Source organism: Mixophyes fleayi, chromosome 7, assembly GCF_038048845.1.
Source record: "Mixophyes fleayi isolate aMixFle1 chromosome 7, aMixFle1.hap1, whole genome shotgun sequence".
NCBI lineage: Eukaryota > Metazoa > Chordata > Amphibia > Anura > Limnodynastidae > Mixophyes > Mixophyes fleayi.
The window spans coordinates 116,051,052-116,078,193 of record NC_134408.1 but is presented as its reverse complement, the minus strand read 5'-3'; the positions used below and the strand labels follow the sequence as shown (position 1 = coordinate 116,078,193).

The window sequence follows — 27,142 nt, the reverse complement described above, 5'->3', positions numbered from 1 at the left end:
GGCAATCCTTATTCATTTAATGATATTTTCGCTGTTGATTTGCTCTATTGTTAGTAATAAGGCCAAATAGAGACATATATTGCTTAAAAAAATACAATTGGAATGACTGCTTATCAAATCAAATCTAAAATCTGATGTTGAATGTCCAGTACTAGTTTATCAATTGGTGTCATGCAATTTTTGTAGACAAGACAGAAACAGGTCATCTAGTGAACGGGTCACAATCTATATAGCCAGACATCATCTACCCCCATGCAAGCTTCCCTCGATCTCGTCCTCCACCCCCTTCCCATCTGTCTCCCTACTGTCATATCTCTTTTAACTCCTACATGTTCTGTCACATGGGAGAGGGCACATGAACTGTTCTAGCTATAACAATCCGATACTCTTCTGTTTTATACGTAGGATTTATTGTCAGTGTTATGTTCTTTTCAGGGATGCAAACATTGATGTTACTTATATCTTCACAAAGCCAACAGCAATATACTGTTGGGATGTACAAAGTACGTAGTACATATAGGGCATTATAACAATTACATCATTTTAGAATTACAGAAGCAAGGAGACAAAATAGGAATGCGAACCCTGCTTAGAAGAGCTTATAACCTATTTACTTGTTTATTGTATATAGGCAAATTATATCTACAGGACACATTACAGCTCATATAACCTTATTTGAACCTTTGTAAATCACTTGAAGCCCAGGGAAATTCCTATTAGATTGTAGAAGCTTAATTTCATTGACTTGATCCTCTCTGACCCAAGCTGCAGTACATCCTTGTGTGGCTCTTATAGACAAATTAATAAGTCACATCTGTAAGCTTTCCTGGGCACTATAATCACTGCCCTTTCTGCCCGCAGAGAATTTTTGCATTTGTCAGTTTGCCTTGTTTTATCCGTGTTTACGCACTTGTACACTGCTACTGAGTATGTTGGTGCTTTATAAAGATAGGTTTAATTTTATGAACAGTGTTAAGTAGCTCTGTAATTAACACGTTATCAGTTAACTATTGGATCTGCTTCATTAACAGCTGAAGGTTAATTGGAAGGTGCAGCATTGATTTGGGATTGAGACAGCATTGTTTCCTGCCCCGAGGATGTGCGTCCTATGACATGTGCTTGGATTCCCACTCTTGTCTCCCCGCTCCCCTTCACGCTCTTCTGAAGGGATTAATGCAACAGCAGCATGTCCTCCTCCCTCTTATAGACCTGACCTTGCTGGGGGCCATGGCAGAGGTTACTTATAGGGTGACAATGAGCAGGGTCTCTAGCATTGGATGCCACCCACCTTGGTCACAGACACAACTGTACATGGTGAGTTTTTCTGCATCTGAATTGTGCTGAATGAGCATATGAGGTCTTCTTCCTTATCTGTTACATGATCTAGATAAGCAAAACTTGTCAGAAAAGTTCACGTTTCTATGAATTTCATTGTTTTATGGCCTACAAATCAGTCTGCAAAGATGAAGCTGAAGAAATCATCTTTAAAATGTATTTTTTTTAACAAAATTGGCAGTCTATTTAAAATGTCAAAATTAGTAATCAATTAAACAATTTGACATTATAAACAATGTTTTATACCATTACAACATTTAACACATAAAAGATTTGTGAATAGATTTGCTGAAAATTGAACTTTTGGTCCAATCTCTTTGGGAACTGTACAGATTGTTATCCCATTGTATATAATTTCTTAGCTTCATTGTCTTCAAAATTGCCCCTAAATTTTTTTATATCCACATTTATATTAACGAACAATATGTAAGTAAAAACGGGTGGTGGTGAGTATTTCTTTTAATTTGGCTAATATGTTTTGAATGGTTAGCAACCCTGGCGTCTAGACGTTTAAGACATTTATCATAATTCATTTTGTTCTATTTGTGCTGCTTTATTGTTAGTTGAACTTTAAATGAGTTGCATGGACCATAAAAGCATCAAGGTGGAAGGCCTGATGTTTTTAGACACAATATGAATTACTGAGTACTTGTTATTTAATTCCTTAAAATGCAAAATTGTTGCTCAAGAATGCTTAAGTGATGACATTACTAAACCATATTTATTTATTTATATGACTCTATTTATATATTAATGTCACGTGTATTACTCTGCTGTTTAGCTATGTTTGCATGCAGTAGACGCTGATGTGGGTGTGGGGTGATTTTAGTAACAGCAGAGTGAGTTTAATCTGGAGCTTTTAATCCTTATTTCTCTCCATCACTAAAACTGAACACATTTGATAGGAAATTCAGGCTGTCTGTTAACTCTTTGCCTACCATGATGGTACATTGCGGACTGTTGTATTTGATTGTGATTTCTACTGGCTGCAGACCTCGCAGGCTTTGTACACTCACATGTCGACAGACAAGCTTTAATAGTGACTTCAAGTTTTTAGCTACACTCAACAATAACTTGTTTAATTGCAGGCATGTTTTGCATTCGCACTCACTAGCTGACAACTTTTATTACCCCCATGTGGAGCTATCACTGTGTATGTGTGCTGCTAAACTAAACACATGTTGTATCATCATAGAGAACGATTAGAGGGCATTAGACCCTCACCCATGAACAAGTACCCATAGACTTTTTGCAGTTATTCTTCTGTGCCTTTCAGATTTTTGTATTCCCCTCTAAAATGTAGGTGTCTGATGAGCTACAGTTCTGTGCACTTGACGTAGGCTAAACCTGTGCTTAAATCGACGATTGACCATCACCGTTATCATGAGATATTATTTTTTAGACTGGACGTAAATTGGGAATTTGCCTTGAATCATTACGCTCTCCACAAACCAGAGATGTGTTGCATGGGGTTTTCAGCCTGTGGCACTTGCCCCATATATGCCTAAATGGAGTCCAGTCACAGCAATCACAAGCAGCTGTATGAGATATTGTGTGAGCACCTACATCAGTGAATCCCATTTACAGAAAACAAGGGATTTGGGAAGAAAATAGGTCACATGCGCAACGCTGCTGGTCATGTGGCTTTTTCGTAGGGCCAATAAGGTTTTTCGGCATTATGAGCTCAGAACAAAACCTCTTTTGGAATTGACTTATTTTTTTCCCCTCAGCATTTCTGATTTTCTCCCAACGGTGAAAGGAATACATCCCCACCATACAGCCTTACCGAAGGGATTCTCGAAAGGTTACCGCATAGGATCCACCACCGGTCTTTTATACGGTAAGGGAATTCGGGCTGCTTTAGTTTGTGGACATAGTCATCAATGGAAATGGTAGTATGGAACGAAGAATATAAATTAAATTAAAATTGTAATATTCCATGAAATATGGAAATTTGAAAAGATGACTGTCAATATGAAGTATACTTTACTGATATATCACAGTTGTTTAAAACTGATATGATGTTATGTTATATATTGGTATGCTATATCTCATTTTTTTGTCATTATATTAGCCAGCATTACTTGTTTGGGGCTTATCTACTTCACAAATGACACAGATAAAACTCGTATAAGAGCGAATGAAATGATTTAATGAATGTACACAAAGGCCAATATACCATAGCAAAATAAATATGTATACAGTAAAATATCTGGGTACATTTGTTCATACACATGAATATCTCAATATATAAATCTAAGTGTACATATTAAATTTGGTCCCATTCTGTTGGAAAACCCAATAATATCATCTCCCTCAGCCCCTAGGCGTCCATTTTGTGAGACAAATCCAGTGTGCATTTTATACCATTTGCTCCATCTCGTAAGCGAGAACTCACCTCTAAAATGCACTCAGTCTTTATAATCGTATTTCAGTTAGGAAAACCCTAGTAGGATAACAACTGAAATGGCTCCATTTGCTATATATATATATATATATAAATAGGAGTCAAATATAATTAGTTCTATTTTACTGTTGAGAGTATGTCATGATTTGATTCTTGTCCAGTTTACATATTTGTGTCCAAATTATAGCCTAGAAAAGCATCCACACGTTATAATATAGCTTTTAGATGGTTTTATTCACTGAAATGGCTTCTTGGTATACCTGTTATTTCTTCCCAATGCTGTTGGGTCCAGCCATTCTATATTCAATATTATGTCCTATCTAATTGTATGTACATAAATGAGAGGGCAATAGATTACTGTGTCTTGAAAAGGACTGTGTATAAATGAAGTAATCGGAACCTGTGAATATGAGGAATAAACCAGTAAATATGTTTATTCTATAGCGTACATTATATATTTTATGTCTGTATCAAGGGGGTATAAAATACAACAGGAGGCAGAATCCCATATCTGTGTATACGCTCATAGGGGATCATTAAGCTATGAAAGAATTGAATATAGCATTTATTTATTTTTTAAATGTGGCTTTTTTCATTTTTTTAATTATTTTTAAACACAGTTCACTTTCTCAAATTTTTCAGTTAAAATTCATTCCTTTTAGATCATTTAGATTTATATTTTGTTTCCTAAAAATAAATATTCTGCCTCAATTCTTGGCTAAATTGACTATTAATCGTTCATCCAGACAACTAATTTTTCATCTAGATATTTAATATTTATCTTTTAGATTTGGTGTAGGCGGCTGATTCATGTTATCACAATCTATAGACAGAAGCATATCAGATGTAGAATCCATAGCTGCCTGATATGACGTGTATCACATACTTGTATCGTCTCAATATTGAAGGGCTTTTGTACTGGTTTACTATGTTTATTTGTTACACCTGCTTTGTATAGTCAGAAATGTGAATACTCTAAAGAGATAATAAGCATATATCATATATTTGAAGACCAAATGACATGCATATTATTCAAGAACCAACAAAGGCTACTATTCATTTGCAAAACAGTACATGTCATGTCTGCAAAAATCATGTTCACTGGACCGTGTTGGTGCTGTGCATGCCATCTGTATATTAAACAGATTAAGAAACCCCCTCCAATGTTTTTTTTTCCAATTACAAATGCATGGATATGGATATACTGTTGGCACATGAAATAAAGATATACAATACTGTACGAGTCTGTCACATCTGTTTAAAGAACACACTAACCAATAATCCAAAAAAGACAGTAATCTCAATTAATAACTGATGTAGATAGGACTGGAGGGAATCTGCAATCTGCCAGTGTGTGGTCATCAGCCGACTTCTCTAATTGGGTTGTTCTGCCTAAGAGCAGAATGGTGTAATATGTGAAGGATCGGTCCAATTTGGCAAAGTCGAGCATCCAGAACTGCTTTCATATGCTTTCAAATTGCATGTAAGAATTAAGTCCATGTAAAATAGATCTTGCATTTTAGTAATAGAAATAATCATCTTAAAAAATGCATGTTTAAAATGAAAGTAATACACAGTAGCCATATTTTTTATTGTCAGTCTATCGTTCATCCCAGAACTGTCCATCCGGGTAGCCTACTTGTTTGTAACATACAGCAAGAGGGCAGTTATCTTTCTGAAGGGTTATTAGAGGACACACTGTGTAAGGGGACAAGAGTACAGGATCACAGGAGGACATATAGTACAGTTAGTGATTACAGCCAAGATGAAACCTTTAGCATTCTGTACCCAAGTGATGTGAAGTATGGGAGGAGCCAACGATTATGTTGTGGAGTGTTGTTCCAATGGAAGTATTATACTTATAATAAGTTAGACATCATATACTAACTTACATATTACTTAATTGTACATATATTTTTCAATCATATATGGGCCTGAAGAGTCAAAAATAAAATTGTGTTTTATCACAGACATACTGCAGTGGCCACTTAAGCTTGGGGCACTTCAATATATTTTATGGCTCGAATATAGTAGTAGTAAACCAAAAATCCCAGTTCAGTTTTCACCCTACAAAATGATTGAATTCATTTAAAATTTGTATTATATTTTTATTTTCTTATTCTTGTAGAACACTAATGTGTCCTAAGTAACATAAGTTCTAGCAGTAGGTTGCTATAATTGTTTGATTGCGTTTGGCACCCACATAAATGCATATAGTGGCAGTGGCGCACGCAGGGGGGGTTTCTGAGTCTCTAGAAACCCCCCCCCACCTGCGCTAACTAAGGGGCCACTGTCCTATACAGCAGCCGCGGCCCTGTCAAAGAAGCGTCAGCGGCGGTGCTGTATTGTATACAGCACCGCCGCAGACGCTTCTTAGACAGCGCCGCGGCTGCTGTATAGGACAGCGCTGGCGTTTGGCACCCACATACAGCCTCGGACTGGCCCGCCGGACAGCCGGTCAATCCACCGGTAGGCCCAGCGGGGTTGAAGCTCCGCCCCCTCCGTTGTTAGGGCGGAGCTTGATGTTGAACTTTGTTTAGATGGCGGCGGCGGTCACATCTCCTGTAACCACACTACCGCGCAGATGCAGAGAGCCCAGGCGCGGTAGTGTGTTTTTCAGCAGTTTGAGCAGGGGAGGAGGACGTCCTGATATCAACATACTGATCCAAGGTCAGTTTGGTCATCATAGGTTCATGCAACACTGGACGCAATAGACCACGCCCCCTCTGACGCTGCAGAGTTTCCCCAGGTTGTCTGAAGCCCAGCCAGTTTGATCGTGGCTGGGATACAGAAGCTGGATACTGCCGTTTGATCGAGGAAACATATGGACTGAAAGATACCTTTTTAACATACAAAATGTGAGTGTTTTTAACCCCATGTTTTAACTTAATAAATAGAGAACGTAAAACACCATGAGATCTTTCTCTGTTCTCTCCCTGGTCTCCCATATGTGCACTCTGGTGAGGAGAAGAAACAGGTTTAGAGGGGAGTAAAAGTACATCGTGGTGGTGCTTTTTGAAGCAAGAGGACACATTATTCAAATACTGTATGGAATAGAAAAGGTCACATTGATGTAAGTTTACCATCTGGGACATCGGTATAGGTGGAACTAGAAGACCAACATCCTTTAATGACTTTGGGACCGTTTTCCCCTTGACTTATTCATTGACCCAATCCTTGTGTTTCTTTACCCTTCCCCCATTTGCGCCCGTCCTTTGATATTTATATTCTCTTTCATACAACACTGGCAGCATACCAGCATATATGGAATAAATGTGACAGGCTTTGGATGGGCTGTATTCTGTTCATTTTTTTGTTTTTTAAAATTTCCCTTCTCAACAAGCATTCATTGGTGAAGTACGCAACCGTAGTAGCACTGATGCTGTGTGTATGGTCTTTGACGAGTGGCATATTCTGTAAGAGTCCTTAAAAAATAATTATAACAAAGAGTCATTTTAATAATCAGACTGTGTATACAAGATCTGGCAAATGAAGGGTGCTTTTCATGTAGTCTAGTATTCCAATTGCATCCAGTTGAAAATATAATCATTCAGGGTTGTATAATATGTTGGTCTATATTGTATGTTAGTGTAGAAAGGCACATGCATAGGAGAACATAATTATATTTATATATTTTTCCTTTTGCCTATTGTGCATTCTTTTTGATGGTTGTCCTGTTTAGAATTTAGGGGTGATATAGTGAAAGTATTATAGGCATATATCAACCGTATTTAAAATGAAATTAGATGGATTTCACTGAGATTAGTTGAGAATTACAATCACTTGTTTTTTTATGAATTGACTTTTATTCCAGGACATGTCACAGCAACAACAGGTTGGTAACCATTGTACTAAAAAATTAATTGTGCAGTTTATGTCTTCTAATTGATGATGTTATTATTTGGTTTGTGTAGCCCTTGTAATGGCTTTTAATAAGCTCAATACATGATGGGCAATAACAACATATGAGGCGAGGGTTGGAGGTAACCAAATGATGCACTTATCATAAGTAACTGTCTTGGTGCATTAGGAGACGACAGGAGCTGGTACTGGAGTTTCTTCCAAACCACAAGTGTTTTATTAATGGGTCCCATGTAGTTCCCTACCAGTAGAATGGGCAGGGTCTAATGCAAAAGGTGCACATTTAAAATAGTGCTATAAGTTGTCCTCCATAGCCTGACCACACCCCCTTTACTGGCCACACCCACTCCTAAAGTTGGCCACACCCCAATATAGTGGGCCCCTATCACTGAATTCCCCCGGTGGGCCCTTCATGCCCCAGTCCGACACTGCCCACATAAATGCATATAGTGGCAGTGGCGCACGCAGAGGAAGTTTCTGAGTCTCTAGGAACCCCCCCTGTGCTAACTAAGTGGCCACTGTCCTATACAGCAGCCGCGGCCCTGTCAAAGAAGCGTCCGTGGCGGTGCTGTATTGTATACAGCACCGCCGCAGACGCTTCTTAGACAGCACCGCGGCTGCTGTATAGGTCAGCGCTGGCGAAACGGAACTGCTCAACATAAAAAAAAGTATTTTAAGATGGTATGTAGTTATTGTTGTACTCTGTATTTTGTTAATGTTTAACTTCTGGTAACCTGTTACTAGATGGTCCTCATATACAGTTTTGTCGAAGGGAGAAACACTGAAAGGATCACAGCAGAAAAATTATTTGTATTTCACTCCTCCACCGTGTGCACAATTGCTCTCTCTTGTCTCTGCTCCCACATTGTGCAGGGCTAAATGGTAATGTTTCCCCATACTAAATATTAGTGATTCCTTTCTGGAATCCAGGTAGATCATAATTTAAACAGTGGCCTCTCTGGTGTACTGTTGCAACAGTGGTTACTGCAGTAGGAAGATTAGCTAGTAGAGTTATCTTACTGGTTCATTTGTAGCCAATCCGCAGCAAGCATGGCTCTTTGTGTGGTGATTGCTCTGTGGGATTTATGTATTTGTCTTAATCTTGCTTTTCTCCCACTTTGACTTGGGATCAGTGTTTTTTTTTAGGTTAGGCAAATGGTTACTTCATGGATATTAATTATTTTCAGCACCAGTCTGAGAATGTTGGTCAGGTCAGTAGTAAATTGCAGGGAAGTGGCAGGAGAGGGGTGTAATTACATGATGCAGGTCAAGTGGTTAGGGCATAAACAAATAACTAGTTCAACTACAGTACTAACCAAGGACAGTGCCACAAGCAGGTAATGTAGTCAAGAGCAAACCGAGCTCATAGGCTCAGACAAACATTGTAGTGACTAACAAGCCAAGGTCAGAGATCAGAAAACAAGATAACATTGGGAAAGTGTAAATACTGAGGGCTAGATTTACTAAGCTGCGGGTTTGAAAAAGTGGGGATGTTGCCTATAGCAACCAATCAGATTTTAGCTTTCATTTATTTAGTACATTCTTAAAATGACAGCTAGAATCTGATTTTTTCAAACCCGCAGCTTAGTAAATCTAGCCGTGAGTCTGAAAACAACAATTTAATAATAGCCACAGGTACACCATAATTAGCTGTCCAAATACATGGATGCAGCTGAAGATGAAGTAATGATTTTTTTTGACATTTTCCCAAAAGGACAGAGGTTCATTTATAAACAAGTGACACATAACAAGTGACCAGAAATTTCCATTTTAATCTAATAAATTTCTGTTTGTGGAATATGGGTCTATGTTTTACTGGGTCATTCGTGGATGTTCTCTGCAAAGTGGTTTTGATTTCAGGGTGAACAATTCTTGCACATGATATTTGATGGTCTTTGGAAGATGTGAGTTGTTCTACATTGCAATGCACATCTCTGCTCAGCTCCTGGACCCAGTGATCTCAACTATCATAACCAGTTAGTTGTGTCTTGTGTGAGCTCCACCCAGCTTCTGCTTTAATCCACTCAGATCTGGGACTCCCCTTCCACAAACAAAATAGCATACTAGTTAGTATTATCACTCCTGTTACCACTTTGAGCATTCAGGTCCTTTGTTGTTCTAATTTAGTACTGAACAACAAATCTACATCTGTGACTTCGACCTACACTATCCAGAGACCTCAATAGACACCAGGCACAGTCAGATTTATCTGTTGGAGCATATGTGCCTCAAATACTTGCTGTAATTGTGACCTCCGAACAATTCAGCACCACTGTACCTGAGCAGGCATGAAGTTATATCTACTGTTGAAGTACTCTCACCATTTGTCTGAGGCTGCAACTTGGGCCTGCTCCTTCTGGCCTACACCATTCCATCTAGAACTCATGTTTGTCTCAATTACTTCTGGGATCTACAGCTGTGGTTCATTCCCCTGGAGGTCTCAACATTCACTGGACATGGATATAATTTTACCTGTTGGCGAATCTATATCCGATCATAAACTGCAAAAGACGCTCATGAGCTCCTGGCATCGCCACATCAGCATTTGATGGCTTCCCTCATGAGGACCACAATGAAGAACAGTCTGCATTATTTTAATGTGACAGCCGTCTGGTACACTGTCCATCCAGTGGTAGCTGGTAGCTTCCCTACTGCTACTGTAAGCTCTTAAGAAGCCCTGAACCCTGTTGCGCAATTCTGGTGCCTAAGTTCCCTGTCACCAATAGTTGCGCAGCCTGTAAAGCACAGTAAGCCTTTCTCTCTACCTTGACCTCCTTACTTCACCAGTCTTACCATCCTGACCCTCTAGTTCCCTGAGCTGCTGACGCTGCTGGGCTGCTCTCCCCTCCGCTCCTGCATTTGGTACAACTATCCACTATGTTTGCTGTTCACCTTTACCAGTTCAACCCTCAAGTGACTCTTCTACCTTTTCCCTCAGACAAGCTACCTATCCTCCAGTTACATTCACTGGACCCAACAACCCTCTGTTCCTTCCAGCATTCCCCTCCAATATCACTTCTAATATTTTTTTTTTCTACATGTACTGTATTCCCTATTTATGGTTATGCTTTTCACTCACTTCTCTTCAGCCTACTATCTATCTATCTATCTATCTATCTATCTATCTATCTATCTATCTATCTATTGTGCCTTCCATTCAATACTCTTTTGTGTCTGCCTAACTGCCCTCCCTCTCCTTCTCTTCCTTTAAGATTCTATCTTCAAGGCCATACATCTCTCCTTTCCCTAACACTTCCATGTTACAGTCCTCCACTGCACCCTGGGTCCCACCTTCCACCCTTCTTTTCCTTCAACCTACCCATCCTCATCCTTGGGGACTTCAATATCCTCATTGATAACCCCAATGGTACTTCTGACTTCTCCCCATCACTTCTGCCTATGGTTTCACCCAGTGGACCTCTTCTTCATCTGTGATATCTCTAACTAAGCCTTCTCTACTTCCCTCTCTCCCTATCCACCTCTAACCCTCCTGCACTCAATACACTGTGGACACTACTAAATCTGTTATCCCAACCCCTCCTGCTTCTTTGCCACCCTTGAACTACTCCTTGTTCCATGTTTCTCCTTATCCTGCCCTAACACAGCAGTCTCCTTTCACAACTCCAACTCAGCAGTCCTGAATGAATCCACTCCTGCCACCACACTTGGTCTCCATCATTCCAAACTACTACCTTGGCATTCCAAGTTCACTCATTACCTGCATTGCTATCGTTCTGCAGAGCAACTCTGGAGACAGTCCTGTTCTGATGCAGAATTTCTCAATTTTGAATTGATCTTGTCTTCCTATTATGCTCCTCCTCTCTCTTGCCAAACAATCCTATTTCAAACCCTTCTCCTCCCAGGTCAACAACCTCTGTTTCTGCCCCGACCTCTTCCACCCTCCACTCTCCCTCACCATCCATGACTTTGCTTTCTTGAAGAGGAAAATTGGTTCCATTCGTCACACCATCTCTCCTTTACGGCTTCCTTCCAAACCTCATCCCATTGCAAACCCCCTGCCACCCTCTCCACCTTCCTTCCTGTCGTGTACTCCAAAGTGCTTTAACTTCTTCACTCCTCTTTTACCCTCAACCTGTTCTCCTGACCCTGCTCCCTCCGCCTCCTCAATCCTCTTTTCACTGTCACTTTAGGTCACCCAGCCCACCCCTTCAACCTTTCTTTCTCTAACAGCTTATGTGAGAAAGTAGCGTGTGGGATTTCTTGTTATCTAAAACATGACATTGTTGATGTCAGAAAAATAATTATCACTCAGGTCAGTGTAGTTATGCTTTGTCACTTCAGACATGCATTTTACTTTGTTTAAAGAGACACTATCAGGAAAAGTTGTATCTACAGTATGTATATGATGATAGTGCCCTTTAAAGAATACACAATAATCCCATAACCATACTGTAGTGCAATCCACTCCCTGATTGTCAGCAATATGTATTATTTGTTCACCTGACATAAACTTATTAATGTCTGTTTCGCACTGACATTTGAGTCATCTATTTTGTATGTCTTCTGGTAAGCTTAGAGCATTTACATGTTTGGCAATCAAATGCATGCATTCTCATGAAACCCTCCTATACTTACCTTGACGTAGTCAAAGGTATAAAAGTTGTCAGGACACATACATATGGTGGCATACAGCAGCAAATAACTAGGCACCACTTTTTCTAGGTAGATTTGAATAGCATGGTTGCACAGTGGTTACCATTGCTCTCTGACAGTGCTGGGATTGTGAGTTCCATTCCCAGCCATGGCCCTATTGGTGGGGAGTTTGTGGGTCTGATTCAAGTCCGAACATAAGTTGTGTTTGAAAAAAGAGCACGGAACTTGAGCATAGTTCCGACCTTATTTAAATCCAAGTGTATCTCAAGCTCGGTCTCCATTTGAATATGGGTGTAAGTACTCTCTGCCTAAATGGTACTTGCCTTACGTAGACAAACATAACAGTCTGCAGTATATGCACAAGATCACATCAGAATTATTATATTTTTAACATTAAATTCATGAAGATGTTTTCCCAAAGTCAGACTTGAACCCCTACAATCTATTATGCACACAGCGGCTAGATTGATTTTCCTTGCAAACCGTTCTTCCTCTGCTGAGCCATTCTGTCAGTCTCTACATTGGTTGCCTGTATTTCAACGAATCCAATATAAACTTCTTCTACTAACATACAAGGCCGTCAACAAAATTGCACCGACATACATTTCCTCACTTGTCTCAAAATATCTCCCAACTCGACACCTCCGTTCTGCACAAGATCTGCGTCTCTCTTCCACTCTCATCACATCCTCCCATTCTCGGTTACAGGACTTTTTTCGGGCTGTACCCACTTTGTGGAATTCCCTCCCACGCACAGTAAGACTTTCCTCTAGTCTCCAAACTTTCAAGCGTTCTCTGAAAACCCACCTCTTCAGACAAGCTTATGATATTCCTCAACCACCACCTTAATCTCCCCTATTACCACCCTCTACACAGCTAACACAAGACAACAACCCTCTGACCTACATTGGTACACACACAGCCCACTCAGTACTTTTACCTTTGCATTCTAGCTGGTCCAGTGTGCAATATGATGTAGCACATGCCCTTGTGTTTCAAACTCCCATTGTCTCATAGATTGTAAGCTTGCGAGCAGGGTTCTCTTACCTCTCTGTCTGTATGTATTACCCAGTATTGTCTTATAAATGTTTGTTCCCAATTGTAAAGTGCTACGGAATTTGCTGGCGCTATATAAATAAATGATGATGATGCATACTGTAGATACAATGTCTTTTTATATTATGTTTTGTGCTATCTAGTGGCACACATACATATAGTTTTTTAAAACAAATAGTATGTCGTGTTAGTCAGCACTTAAACCTGCCCTGTAGCTGATGCAAATATTACGGATCAAACCAAGCATACTTACGAGAAACCAAGGCTGAACGCTCTTACTGTATATGTCTTACGTTAGTCTGCCCCTTCCCTCCCTTCTGCCCCTCAAGTCATTGACTATTGTATCATTTGCATTCAGACATGAATTGCATTGTATACGCTACACAAATGGCCGTACATCCGAACATAAATCACACCCTGTATGTTCTCCCATGTTTGTGTGGGCTTCCTACGGGTAGGATGATTTTCTCCCACACTCCAAGAACAACCTGGTAGGTTAATAGGCTGATGAAATGTAAAATGTACTAACGTACCCTAATCTGTGTGTGCTTGTGTGGTAGGGAATGTAGAGTCTAATCTACAATGGGGCAGGAATTTCTGTAAATTACAAATATTCTCTGTACAGTGCAGCATAATCTGATTGTGCTTTAATTGAACCTTACTCTGTGAGTAGAAATGAAGACTTGATTTCCATTCAACCAATCAAATTCTAGCTATCATTTTCTAAAATGTACTACATAAATGGTAGTTAGAATCTGATTGGTTGCTGTGGGCAAGACCTCCACATTTCCTTTTCAAAAGTGTTTGTAAATTTACCCCCAGGTTGCTAATTTGTGTCCAGTTCAATTAAAATATAATTTGTATAAAGTGGGAATAACATGTTAAATATATTTGTCAATTTATACAAGTTGTGCTGTATAATGTGTTACAGACCTTTTAGCCTCCTTTTAAGGTTTTGGCCTGCTGGGTGAAGTAGTGCACAAATACATGTCTCTAGTTGCAGTTGTTGAAGTGTGAGAAGGACAGGAAGGAAGCAAGCCAAGTGTAACAGTTATAACCCAGAAAAGGAGTATATACAGTCAACATCTCCTCTATGTGTACACTGACTTTTCCCTACCAGTCCATATGAGAAAGAGACTGTGGATGTTTTGGAAGTTGTATTTTAAAGATTAAGGGCTAGATTTACTAAGCTGTGGGTTTGAAAAAGTGGGGATGTTGCCCATAGCAACCAATCAGATTCTAGCTGTCATTTTGTAGAATGCACTAAATAAATGAAAGCTAGAATCTGATTGGTTGCTATAGGCAACATCCCCACTTTTTCAAACCCGCAGCTTAGTAAATCTAGCCCTAAGAGTTGTATTTATGAATGGGTGAAAAGTACAAAATCCACCACATTTAACAAAGCCCCCTAGGTGGAGAAGACTATCACCGGGGCCTCTGGCAAATCTACCTAATGCAAAGCATGGGTAACCCTATTTATTACCTGCAGCGGTGGTGCTCCTTATCTCTACTGCCCTCTTAGGGTGACCAACAGGAAAAAAGGCTTATTAAATTAAATACATTTTTTTTTACATTTAATTAAATACAACTTTATTATTTATTTATTTTTCTTTACTGAACCTGGAACTAAAATCCCAAGTCCGTTATTTCAATTCCAGTGCTCATGCGCAGGTTTTTCCAAGACTGGCCTGGTGAGCGGTACTCTTACTGCTGCCAGCCAGTATTGCCGGGAGCCAGGGCAGGGCTGGCAAATTTCAGCCCGGGGGTCAACACTCAACTCTGCAGTCTGTTATAAAGGAAAGAAAATGCAGATGTCCCAGTGACCCAGCCCAAGGTAGCCCACTATGGGACCGGCCCGGAGGGCAAATGCCCCCAAGCCCAGCCTGCCTCTGCCAGGAGTTGAGCAACGCTCAGTTGCTCCGGCAAAATTTTAATCATAAATTGGGATAAAGCGGAATTTCTTGCAGTAAAAGGTAATCTGCCTTAATCCTGGCTCTACATAAACAGACCCCAAAGTCTCATAAAGCTGTAAAAAGTAGCTTCTTGTGTGAAGCAGCCTTACTACCCAATTCCTCCCATTGGCATGTGCAATCTTCTGCTCCTCACCACATCCATGCACTTTTACAGAAATCTTGGCGGACCTGCACAAATCAGCACCACCAATAAGTATTTTACATTGCTCCTTGGCCGTTTTGTATCTCATAAATGAGACCTATAGCATGCCTCCCACAATATGTGTTAGAACACACATATAATGTAGGCTATAATAAAGAATAGATGATCTATATGGCATATTACTTCTGAAAACATTAAAATTAATTAGTTCCTATGGTTGTTTGCTGGGGTTGTGGCAAGGATAAATTATAGCAGGTCACAGTGTGTACGGTCATCATACTAATGTATTAATTGAACCACACTGAATCGAGATATTTATTTGTATTCCATACGATCCAGCCATTAGTCCCAGATCTGGCCATGTATGGGCACCTTTAGGGTTTGGGCAGAATGGTGTATGTGAATGTGTAGGTTTCAGTAAAATTAAAGAGTTTACATAACCATACACTTTAAACCAATTCAACTCTAGCATGTATCAATATAGTCATTAACATCCCTTTACAACTCTCCCACTTCATACTAGATGGAGTATACATTCTGGCCTAGTGCCAGCTAGTAGATGTCTTACCCTCTGAGCAATGACATTATTGTCAATTGTACTGAAAGCTCAAGGCCCTGAGGGACCATTTCTGTACATGTTCCATTAGTGTACCTTAAAATGGTTAATGTCATTTGTCAGGATGCGAAGTAGAGAAGAGCAATGATTTATAAACTCAAAATGTATGTTGTGTTTAGGCCTCTCTCGGTAGACTGTTATTGGTAATATGTATGTTGTTATCATTGAAGTAAACCTAGCAATATAGAAACTCACAGACGTTGGGAAGAAAAGCCATAGTCATTATGATGTGAAATATACTAACATTAATTTAATACATCTCTTCTTTATTCACAATGGCAATACCACGTATTCCTATGTCTCACAGTGAACAACACAGGGCACTATTCCATGGCTGATATTTAGTTTTATCTAAGCCATGCAAGTAGTGTGGATCCCCAGTAACAAAATAAAATACTTGATATATCCTGTGTTATTCTCACTTTTTGACTATAATGATCGATTAACTAGGACCACATTCAGATATACTGTAGTTCTCAGTATTTCTTCATCTTCAATTAAGAGTTTTAAAGGTATTAAACAGCAACAGTGAGCACCTGGTACAGGAAATGAAAACATTACAAACAAACAATATATTGTTTAGCTAACTCTTTAACTGAAATAATTGAAGATTTTATATTAATTAAACTTGTCTAATGTGTTCTATTGTTGAGAGCTAATAAAAAACAAAACAAAACAGTGTATGTGTACACTTCAACACTGTGTAATGTGGAAGGAGATGAGAGTGTGCAAACAAAACTTTTGTACATCAAAACTTTATAGACACATGGTTTCTGTTACAGTAGGTGACATAAATGCTTTATAACAATGATGGGCAATATGATATCTTTCAGGGGCTGCACAGTTGCAGTTTGTCTTACAAGTGGTCTACACATTATTTTTGCAGAGATATATTAACCTATAGCTGGCCTAACCAAGCTGGTTGGAATATACAGTATAACCATTCAGCCATGGACTAACCTGCTTCATACAGTCCTCCTGTGGCATCAGAATCATTACAGAGTGGACTAAGGAGTCAATATTACATTGCTCATGAATGCTCTCCAACCAGAGTGCTCACAGTAGCAGAAGCTGTAAATGGTCTGGAAAATTGAATGCTCTTTGATTTTTTACCTTTTTGACCTTGCTTAGCAACCATTTAGTAGATGAGTGTAGGCTTTGTGATTTCTGGAAGGACCATTCTCTACATTTCTGCTTTTAAACAATGCTGAAATAGAAAAGCAGGGTAAGGTTCATACTTGATCAATTTGTAATTCATTTATTGAATATGTTACTGTTAGGGTTTAGATGTCCTTTAAAAGTGAGTATATTTATTATGATGTTTTGATGTTATACTGTTCCATAGTTGATGCATTACCCCAGACTTGCATAGATTCATCTACTGAGCAGAAAAGTATTTCTTAAAGATATATTCAAAAATTGGCTATGGAGAGACAATATGATATTCTGAAATGAGTGTTTCACGTGACTTGATTACAAACCAGTGCAGTAATTTCCTTAGTTTGTGGGTGTAGTTAACTGCAACACCCCCCCCCCCCCCTTCTCTTCACATTGTGTCAATCCCAATCTGTGTCAAAGACTAACTCTGAATTATGCATGTAAGCTACAGTCTCTCTTTACATCGTACTAACCGTGCTTCTGCTCTGAGCCGGAGATCATGGAAGAAACAACATAGAACAATTTGTCATGATTACTTATTTATAACGTGGGAATATATCCTGCAGCACTGTACAATGGGGATTTGGCCAGTTACAAATGTTACCTGATATTTACAAACATGGGGAAGTAGGTTTACATTAGATAGGGAAGTATGCAGCTCCATTGTGATACATTAATGAGAGCATCTTAAACTAGCGTTTCTTTGGGATTTTAGACTGAAATCTGTTGACTAGTTTGTGAATCATTAAGAGATTGTGTTTACTGACAGCTGTACAAAAATTAACACATGCCCATTTTTTTAATGTTATTTAAGTAATATTATTATTCTGCAATTCATATGACAATGTATAAAATATAATTGTCAGTGATGTAGAGGACAAAGGGGCTCAGAGATTGTAAATAAGGCTTTCAGAGTATTACTGATGTCATATATTGTAGTGTACACAGATGTCATATTTGTACTCATCACTGTCTTTTATCCCTGCCACTATTAAATGTGCACATGACGCTAGGAATATAGGACAGCGCATGGATGTGTGAATTTTGGTGCAGGTCATTGTATACATCTCGGGCCATTCTCCGATGGGTAAGAAAAGACTACTGTTTCCGGCAGTACAGAGGAACATGAAGCGTGAGTAATCCAATAACCCTGGAAGATCTCACCGCTTCAGCACATGACCCACTTTTTCAGTCAATTGGAAACATTTACACAGGATTGCAGACATGGGAAATAATTGTGTTTCTGTCAGCATGTGGTGTGCTGGATGTAATGTGTGTTATGTCTGTGCTTGGGATCTGTTCTCTTATATTCTGTTAGAGCTAAGATAATGTAACATTTAAACAACACATTCACAATCCTAAGTTACTGGTGCCAGTCTATAGCTTTGTTTGTCGGCCTCGGCTTCTTATTTGTTGATCTATTTATCTATATAAGGGGTTGAACAAATTTCCAGAATAATTCCACTTATTACTAACAAAAGTCAAATGTGACATAGCCAGTGACACTGTGCATACATTTCCTTTCACAGTCTGACTTGCACTAGAACATTCAAAGCTAATTGCAGATTGGTTACTGTGTTAATTAGTAAAAAATCCTCCATTGTGTTTTGTTTCCACACATCATGTATTTAAAGGAGTTGTGCATCTTTGGACAAGCGCTGTTATTTAGGGTCTTCAAGTACCCCGTCTTCAGGCCTACCCAGCCGACATGTAGTACTGTGGCTGTTTGTCAGCTGTGACAGTTGTCTGTGCTGAAGAACTCAACCCACCCGAGCTGTTTTACTTTTAGCATTTAGAATGGGGGAGGAGGGTTAGAACTTGCAGGAGTGGGTGAAGGAGTCTGAACCTTTTGTTCCGTTCTTGCTGCCAGTGCTAACTGCCCTCTGAACTCCTGGCTGTCAGTGTCTGCCTCCTAAATTGACAATATCCTACATTTCTGGCATATTGCAATGGCATGTTTTTGTATATTGTGGTGTTTCGATGTTGTGTATAGCAAGTTTTGGTTTCGATCATATGTATCCAAAAGTCTGCCTCTCTCCCCCCTTCTTCATCACACTGTGCCTCTCTCTCCCCCCCTTCATCACACGGTGCCTCTCCCCCCTTCTACATCACACTGTCACACTGTGCCTCTCTCTCCTCCCCCTTTCTTCATCACACTGTGCCTCTCTTTATCCCCCTTTCTTCATCACACTGTGCCTCTCTCTTCCCCCTTCTTCATCACACTGTGCTTCTCTCTCCCCCTTTCTTCATCATACTGTGCCTCCCCCTTCTTCATCATACTGTGCCCCTCTCTCCTCCCCTTTCTTCATCACACTGTGCCTCTCTCTCCCCCCCTTTCTTCATCACACTGTACCTCTCTCTCTCCCCCCCTTTCTTCATCACACTGTGGCTCTTCCCCCCCTTCTTCATCACACTGTGCTACTCTCTCCCCCCTTTCTTCATCACACTGTGCCTCTCCCCCCCCTTCTTCATCACACTGTGAATCTCTCTCCCTCCATCTTAATCACACTGTGCCTCTCTCCCCCCCTTCTTCATTACATTGTGCCCCCATCCTTCTTCATCACACTGTGCCTCTCTCCCCCCTTCTTCATCACACTGTGAATCTCTCTCCCCATCTTTATCACACTGTGCCTCTCTCCCCCCCTTCTTCATCACACTGTGCCCCCATCCTTCTTCATCACACTGTGCCTCTCTCCCCCCTTTCTTCATCACACTGTGCCACTCCCCCCTTCTTCATTGTACTGTGCCTCTCTCCCCCCCTTCTTCATCACACTTCTCCTCTCCCCTCCCCTTTCTTCATCACACTGTGTCTCCCTCCCCCCCCCCACTGGCGCAGTGATCACATGGATATGTTTGTTTTAATTCTTAACTACCCTGCACCCCCCACCAACGAACTGGGTGGAATAGGCGGAGAAAAAAAAAAATCAGAAGCAAAAAATAATTGGGGTTAAAAAAAAGATAAAAATAAAAAATTCGGCAGTGAGGGCCCGGGCCAGACCCCCTGGCATGTTCGGGCACAGGTAAATAGTACCTCCCCGCCTCTCGGCGTCCCTGGTTATAGGCAACATCTTCACTGCATCAAACTCGTAGCTTGATAAATTTATCCCTTTGAATCTTTAGCAAGCATGTATAGCAAATGTTGACAGAATATCATTCTGGTAGATAATAGCCCTTATATTATAGTATTTAGGAGCAAAGCGAAAAAAGGAGCAAATTTGCTCCTGAGCAAAACCAAATTGCGCTGCTCCTCTTTTTGCTTTACTCTTACCTCTAAATGAGGCCCAATGTGTTATTATTACTTAATGCTTTCCTACCTGTTTAGTTATTGGAACTGTTTGCATGCAAATGAATAGCATTAAGTTTATAGAAGGTAACTTTCTATCCCATTCTAAACTATGATAAAATGTAATCCTTCATGTTACAAGACATTTAACTTCCATTTACGCAAATGCACAGCAAAATACTATTCATTTTTCAGTTTAACGTTGTCTGATAATGCCTGCTATTCAATATGTGACCATTGTTCTGTATAACCTCACTGAATTATATTTATTCTTTCCCACTTTGGGGATGTATGGCACATTGCTAACATTTATGCTGCTCTTTGAAAATGGGGCTTTGGAATATTCTCTTTTTTCTTCCCAAGTTTTATCTTTTCTTTACAGTCTCCATTGTCTCTTTTTCCAATTCTTGTTTTTATTGGACCAGCTACTTCACCGTTGTTTCACTACTGCAACAACAGGATGGCGCTGTTCAAAAACTGAACAATTTTCCCCTACAAGAAACTACAGTTCGGTGCTGGACCGCACAATTTTTTTCTTCATCCCTGTGGGAAAACTACAGCACATGTATACGTTATATATGAATTTGTTGGATTAGTATGATATTTATCTGAAACCCAGAATGTTAGTGAGTGGGAAAATTAAGAAAATATGAACTTTCATTTTTCCTCTTCTAAAACAGCTGTAAAACTGGAAACTGTCAGCGTGTATACTAGATTTGCTTTACTGAATTTTGTGATTTCCTAGTACAGTGTTTCTCATGAATTCACATATATACAGTTCTATAATTTTCCCAAGTTGAATTTCATTTAGTAAAATATTTAATTGATTTGGTGTTTTCCACAGGTGCCCCATAGAACTGTACTTAGAACATGGAATCCAAAGTGTCAGAAGGAGGTTTAAATGTCACCTTGACAATTCGTCTTCTAATGCATGGAAAGGTAAGCGAGTTAGATAGTACCTTATGGTTTACCAGTATTGCTTACCTCGGCGGTTCCCAAACTGTGCGCCGCGGCTCCCAGGGGTGCCATGAGCCAGACATAAAAAAAAAAAACAAAGAACACATAAACTTACCAATCCGCTGGCCAGCTGTCACTGAATATCGACGTCAGTAACAAGCTGCTGCGGGAGAGAGGAGGCTGCTGGGTCCCGGGGCCCGGCGGATTGGTAAGTTTATGTGTTCTTTGGGTTATTTTTTTATGTCTGGCGCGGGGCAGAGGAGTGAGAGGGAGTGTGACAGCGGGCAGAGGATGGGGACAGCGGGCAGAGGATGGGGACAGCAGGCAGAGAATGGGGACAGCGGTGCAGAGGAGTGAGAGGGAGTGTGACAGCGAGCAGACAGAGGGGCACAGGAGAGTGACAGCGGGGCAGAGGAGAGTGACAGCGGGGCAGAGGAGAGTGACAGCGGGGCACAGGAGAGTGACAGCAGGGCACAGGAGAGTGACAGCGGGGCACAGGAGAGTGACAGCAGGGCACAGGAGAGTGACAGCGGGGCAGACAGCGGGGCACAGGAGAGTGACAGCGGGGCACAGGAGAGTGACAGCAGGCCACAGGAGAGTGACAGAGGGGCACAGGAGAGTGACAGCGAGCAGACAGCGGGGCACAGGAGAGTGACAGCGGGGCACAGGAGAGTGACAGCGGGGCAGAGAAGAGTGACAGCAGGGCACAGGAGAGTGACAGCGGGGCACAGGAGAGTGACAGCAGGCCACAGGAGAGTGACAGAGGGACACAGGAGAGTGACAGCGGGGCAGACAGCGGGGCACAGGAGAGTGACAGCGGGGCAGTGGAGGGGGGACATCATGAGAGGGGCAGTGGAGGGGGACACAGCGTGAGAGGGGCAGTGGAGGGGGACACAGCAAGAGAGAGGGCAGAGGAGGGGACAGAGGGCAGAGGAGGGGGACATCGTGAGAGAGGGCAGAGGAGTGGGGACATCGTGAGAGAGGGCAGAGGAGGGGGGACATCGTGAGAGAGGGCAGAGGAGAGGGGACAGGGTGACGGGGAACAGTGTGAGAGGGGGCAGTGTGTCTGGATGCAGAGGGGGCAGTGTGTCTGAATGCAGAGGGGGCATTTTTGCATACAACTAAATAAATATTTCTGTCCAGACCTAAATACTTATTATAATTTTTTGACCCAACTACTTCTAAAACAGGACTGCTCAATAATTATTTTGGAGGGGTGCCTTGAAAAAATTTGGAGACTCTAAGGGTGCCGCGAACTGCAAAAGTTTGGGAACCACTGGCTTACCTGTTAATGGTGTGCACGTTTAATTATGTACAATCACACGCAGTGGAAGAAGTTATTTTGTGGGCTGAACAAATATTTATGACAATGCAACCTATCAATTCACAAGGAGCTAGTGGCACTATTGAAGCACAAATGAATATTGTATAGCACCCTAATATTGCTTTCTCCATTGTGTATATGTGACAACTTTTCAAGCCATTTGTTAGGGCACAAGCCACTAGATGGCGCTGATCCTCCTCTCCAATTCACTTTCATTGTTTATGCCACATTCCTACTCAATCTGCATTTAATTCCCACATTCAACGCTACTCAGTGTCCATTAAAATAGACAATCGACTCCTGAATATATGCATGATGTCATACTAAAGAAATATCCGTAATTTTTCCTGAACCTCTACACCTATGTCATTTTTTTTAATATCATGTAAAGTAAATATATTGGGATCAAAATCTTTATTGATAGTAAAGATTTTCCATAGGATGAAAATCTCACATTCATCAGATGCACCATTTGACAGTGAAACTAATGCATGCATATTTCTCTATTATTCTCTTAAACATAGTGCAAAAAAGACTTTAAGATGAATTTGGCGACTACCTGGAAATTGAGTAGCATTTTATTGTGTCATTAGCTGTTTTCTACTATTATGCTGTTTATTCCTATTGGAAAATTACCATTTGTGAAGCTTGACATTAAATGTATGCACTTTGTCATTTTTTTTTTTCCTAGGAGGTTGGCAGCATAATTGGGAAGGTAAGACCACCCTAGAGAGCAGCTTTAAAAATTTTTTTTAAAACTTCAATGTTCATTAAATGTTTAATGAAATAAAGTTATAATGCATTAGCACAAACACATAGGGAAAGAGTAATGAAATATATTCTATAAGTGTCGGTGGAGATGTTGCCCATAGCAACCATCACATACTTGCTTATTTTGTCAACATTAACACAATGACAGCTACCATCTGATTGGTTGCTATTGGTAAGACCTATTTTTCTACATAGTTATCTGTAAAACAGTTTGCATAACTGTCCCCCAAACAGTCAAACTACAGAAACACAGTACAACATGGGTGCAAATCCAAAGTCAACTTCAATAATTTTGTTTTTTTAAAACAAGTTTATTATGTTTTATGAATTTACAAAACAAATTATTCCTAACAATCAAACTACAACCCAGGTATAAAAAATAAAACTACATTAGATGAATCGCATACTACAATTATATAGACATTACAGTATATCTTAAAGGCCACATAACATCACAACATTTTCCTTATGAACATGTCATCAGGTATAAATAAAGTTACTATGTTAACATTCAGATATTCACATAATCTTAAAGTAATATCTTACTTGTTAATGTTTTTTTTATTATTATTATTATTATTATTATTATTATTATGGAAAGCCCAGGATCAATACTCGAGCAGAAAAAGGGTGCAGAAACAAAAAAGTGCACAGGGTGCACTCCAAACTTCACGCTCTCTTCCAAAAATGAAGGGCCCCTCTATACCCTAACCCTGGAGCCATAGCGACGAAGTCGTCGCAAGGTCAGGAGGGATTCACCAAAGCTTTATCCAGGGTCCATGGTCTGCCTCCACTGTAGCAGGTACTTCAGATGTTATGAAGGGTGGGATCCTCACAGCCCCCCTCCTCCTGGATCTCAGGGATTACAAAACCCATAAGGGCATACTGCACCCCTTAATCCAGTGATGGGCAAACTACGGCCTGCGGGCCAGATCCAGCCCACTTAGAGGTTCTATCCGTCCCGCCAATATTTTAAAAAATTTCATTAAAATATGCATAAAATTATTAGGGCCGATCCTGTGTGTCAGAACCTTCATTTTTATGCCTTCCCAGCTATTTCCTCCATTACACTTCATCCTCCTTCCTAAAAGGACACTTCGTATGTCAATCACTCAAACACCTGCCCACCCCCTAATGGCTGAAAGTCATGTGAGAAGAGATGGGCTGGGCCATATACTAAGGCAGATTTTGATTGGCTGCTGTGTTGTCAGTTAGTGGCTCACCAGAAAGACAAATCTGCACCAACCTGCTGAAATAAGTGCTGTGTCTGTACGATCGCTGCACTTATAGAGGTAACACCAGGGCCCTCTTAACAACATTTTGGGCCCCCGGGCACAGCAGTGCACCGGGGCCCCTATATATACATATATATATATATATATATATATATATATATATATATATATATATATATATATATATATAAAATGATTATATATATGGGCCCTGCAGCCCAGGGGGGCCCGTCGGAGGCAGCAAAAAGATAAAAAAAACCTGGAAAAAAAAAAAAAGACAATGCTTACCTTGCGGTCAGCTGGCGATCCGGCTCCCTCCATGGTCTCCTCCTCCGTTGTGCTCCGCAATGGATGTCGGGCGGGCGTGATGACGTCACGCCCGACATGCACTGCGAGCGCCGTACGGTGGAGGAGACCATGGAGGGAGCCGGATCGCCAGCTGACCGCAAGGTAAGTATTGTCTTTTTTTTTCCAGGTTTTTTTTTTTTTTGCTGCCTCCGACGGGCCCCCAGGCACCTGCCCATTGTTAAAGACGGTCCTGGGTAACACTGCTATATAACACCCTCCCGTCCCATTCAAAAAAACTGTATTATATATTTCGATATTTGAGTTTTTTAATAAATTATATTGGCCCGCCTAAAGTTTTTCTTTTTTATTTGGCCCGCTCCTGAAAAAGTTTGCCCATCACTGCCTTAATCCTTTTGTAATACAACAAATAAGAAGTGACAATACAAAAGAGAACAAAAAAATAGCGCTGAGTGATTACAGATCAGGCCAAATGGCCGGGCTAGTATAAAAATTCTCCTACCCAGCAACAAGCAGGGTCAGAGGAGGTGATGTGGCTAAAAAAAGTGGGATAAAGTGCTCGTACCCTACTGATATGTGAAGCCCTGATTCTTCCCATGGTTTCCTTGCTCCCCTGGGTTGCCCCTCTTTAGGGGCATATATATCTCTGGCTTTCTCCACTGCCGGTCCTTTGGTCAGAGGACCAAGATAATTCCGTCCATCATGAGGTGACAGACCAATCCATGTAAGAACAGATACTACACTTGGGGCTAGATTTACTAAGCTGTGGGTTTGAAAAAGTGGGGATGTTGCGTATAGCAACCAATCAGATTCTAGCTATCATTTTGTAGAAGGTACTAAATAAATGAAAGCTAGAATCTGATTGGTTGCTATAGGCAACATCCCCACTTTTTCAAACCCGCAGCTTAGTAAATCTAGCCCTTGATCTTATCCTACATGAAAACCAAAGAATATGTTTCCTGACTGATGACCTAGCGCTCATACGTTTCAAACAGGACTTAATCCATTAATTTCAAATATGCTCATACTTTAATATACAATTTCTGTTTGTATACACATTTCTCTCATGTCCAAATGTACTACCCATTCCAGGAATTTAGGAGCCTCCTGAGCCAACCCTCACAATACACACATTTGCCAATATAGGGCGATTGATTATATATCGCTGAGTTATTTCATAAGGTTTTTTAGATTTTGACTGAATATACATATCCCAGGATCCCAAAAGGGAAAAGATACCAGTCCTATTAATACACTGATAACTTGCCAAAATCTTCATACTTCCGGACGGTCCCATATAAGATGCCAGAATAACTCCGACAAATATATATATATATGGAATAGAACACAATATCAGATTGGCGCTTTACCCAATGTTTGGATAATAAATACAATGATAATCAAAAAGTGATAATAAACAAAGATATAAATAAACATAAAACATAAACAAAACACCTTCACAAATATGTGTGGCAGCCAAGTCTCCAATATCGGATGGTTAGACCGAAAAGAGGTATCAATATGATAAGTTATGGAAGGACGGCGCCTTCAGGTGTAAAAACAGATAATTGTGTATATATAGTCAGTAAGCTCAGAGAGTCCACAGAATATAAAATCCCGAGAAAATAGTAATGCAGGTGGATATCAGCATATAGCAGCATATATCAGCAAATCAGGTGAGACACTGTACAGATTAATAGTGTAGTAGTGTGCGTACCAGAAATAAGTAAAATAGCAGCTATCTGTATATAGGCTCCTCAGTCATCCCAGGTGGTGATTTCCTTTGCTCGCAGATTCAAGATGCAAATATAGTATGTTCTATCAATAACTGCTGCATCACCGCTCAATAGTAGGAAAGATATAAGAAAGCCATATGGTGTAGTATTTTTGCAAACAATTTATTCAGCAGATTAAAAATATAAAATGCAAACTCACAATGAAGATAATAAATATAAGCTTATCTGTATAATATACAGGCGAGATCACTTGTAATCATATCCCTGGAGGTAGTTAAAGATGTCCCACTATAGGCTCCATACAAAAGCTCAGGAAAGGATGATATCTAAATTTGTTACTCCCAGGGTAGATCAGTGAAACAGGGTCT

General features: G+C 40.4%; 1 protein-coding gene across 18 annotated transcripts in view; it reads left to right on the top strand.

Annotated features, from left to right (window-relative positions):
- The first annotated feature begins 1,046 nt into the window (after positions 1-1,046).
- PCBP3 (poly(rC) binding protein 3) overlaps positions 1,047-27,142 on the top strand; it is a 56,946-nt gene continuing 30,850 nt past the window's right edge. For 5 of the 18 annotated variants that reach the window (XM_075180479.1, XM_075180478.1, XM_075180475.1 and 2 more), the window contains exons 1-4: positions 1,048-1,314; positions 3,066-3,175; positions 21,290-21,384; positions 23,418-23,441. In XM_075180479.1, the coding sequence (XP_075036580.1) occupies positions 21,316-21,384; positions 23,418-23,441 (93 nt within the window). In that variant the 5' untranslated portion in view covers positions 1,048-1,314; positions 3,066-3,175; positions 21,290-21,315. Of the gene's footprint in view, positions 1,315-3,065; positions 3,176-18,165; positions 18,295-21,289; positions 21,385-23,417; positions 23,442-27,142 lie in introns of those variants that run through there. The other 13 variants (XM_075180473.1, XM_075180472.1, XM_075180468.1 and 10 more) reach the window with 5 other exon arrangements.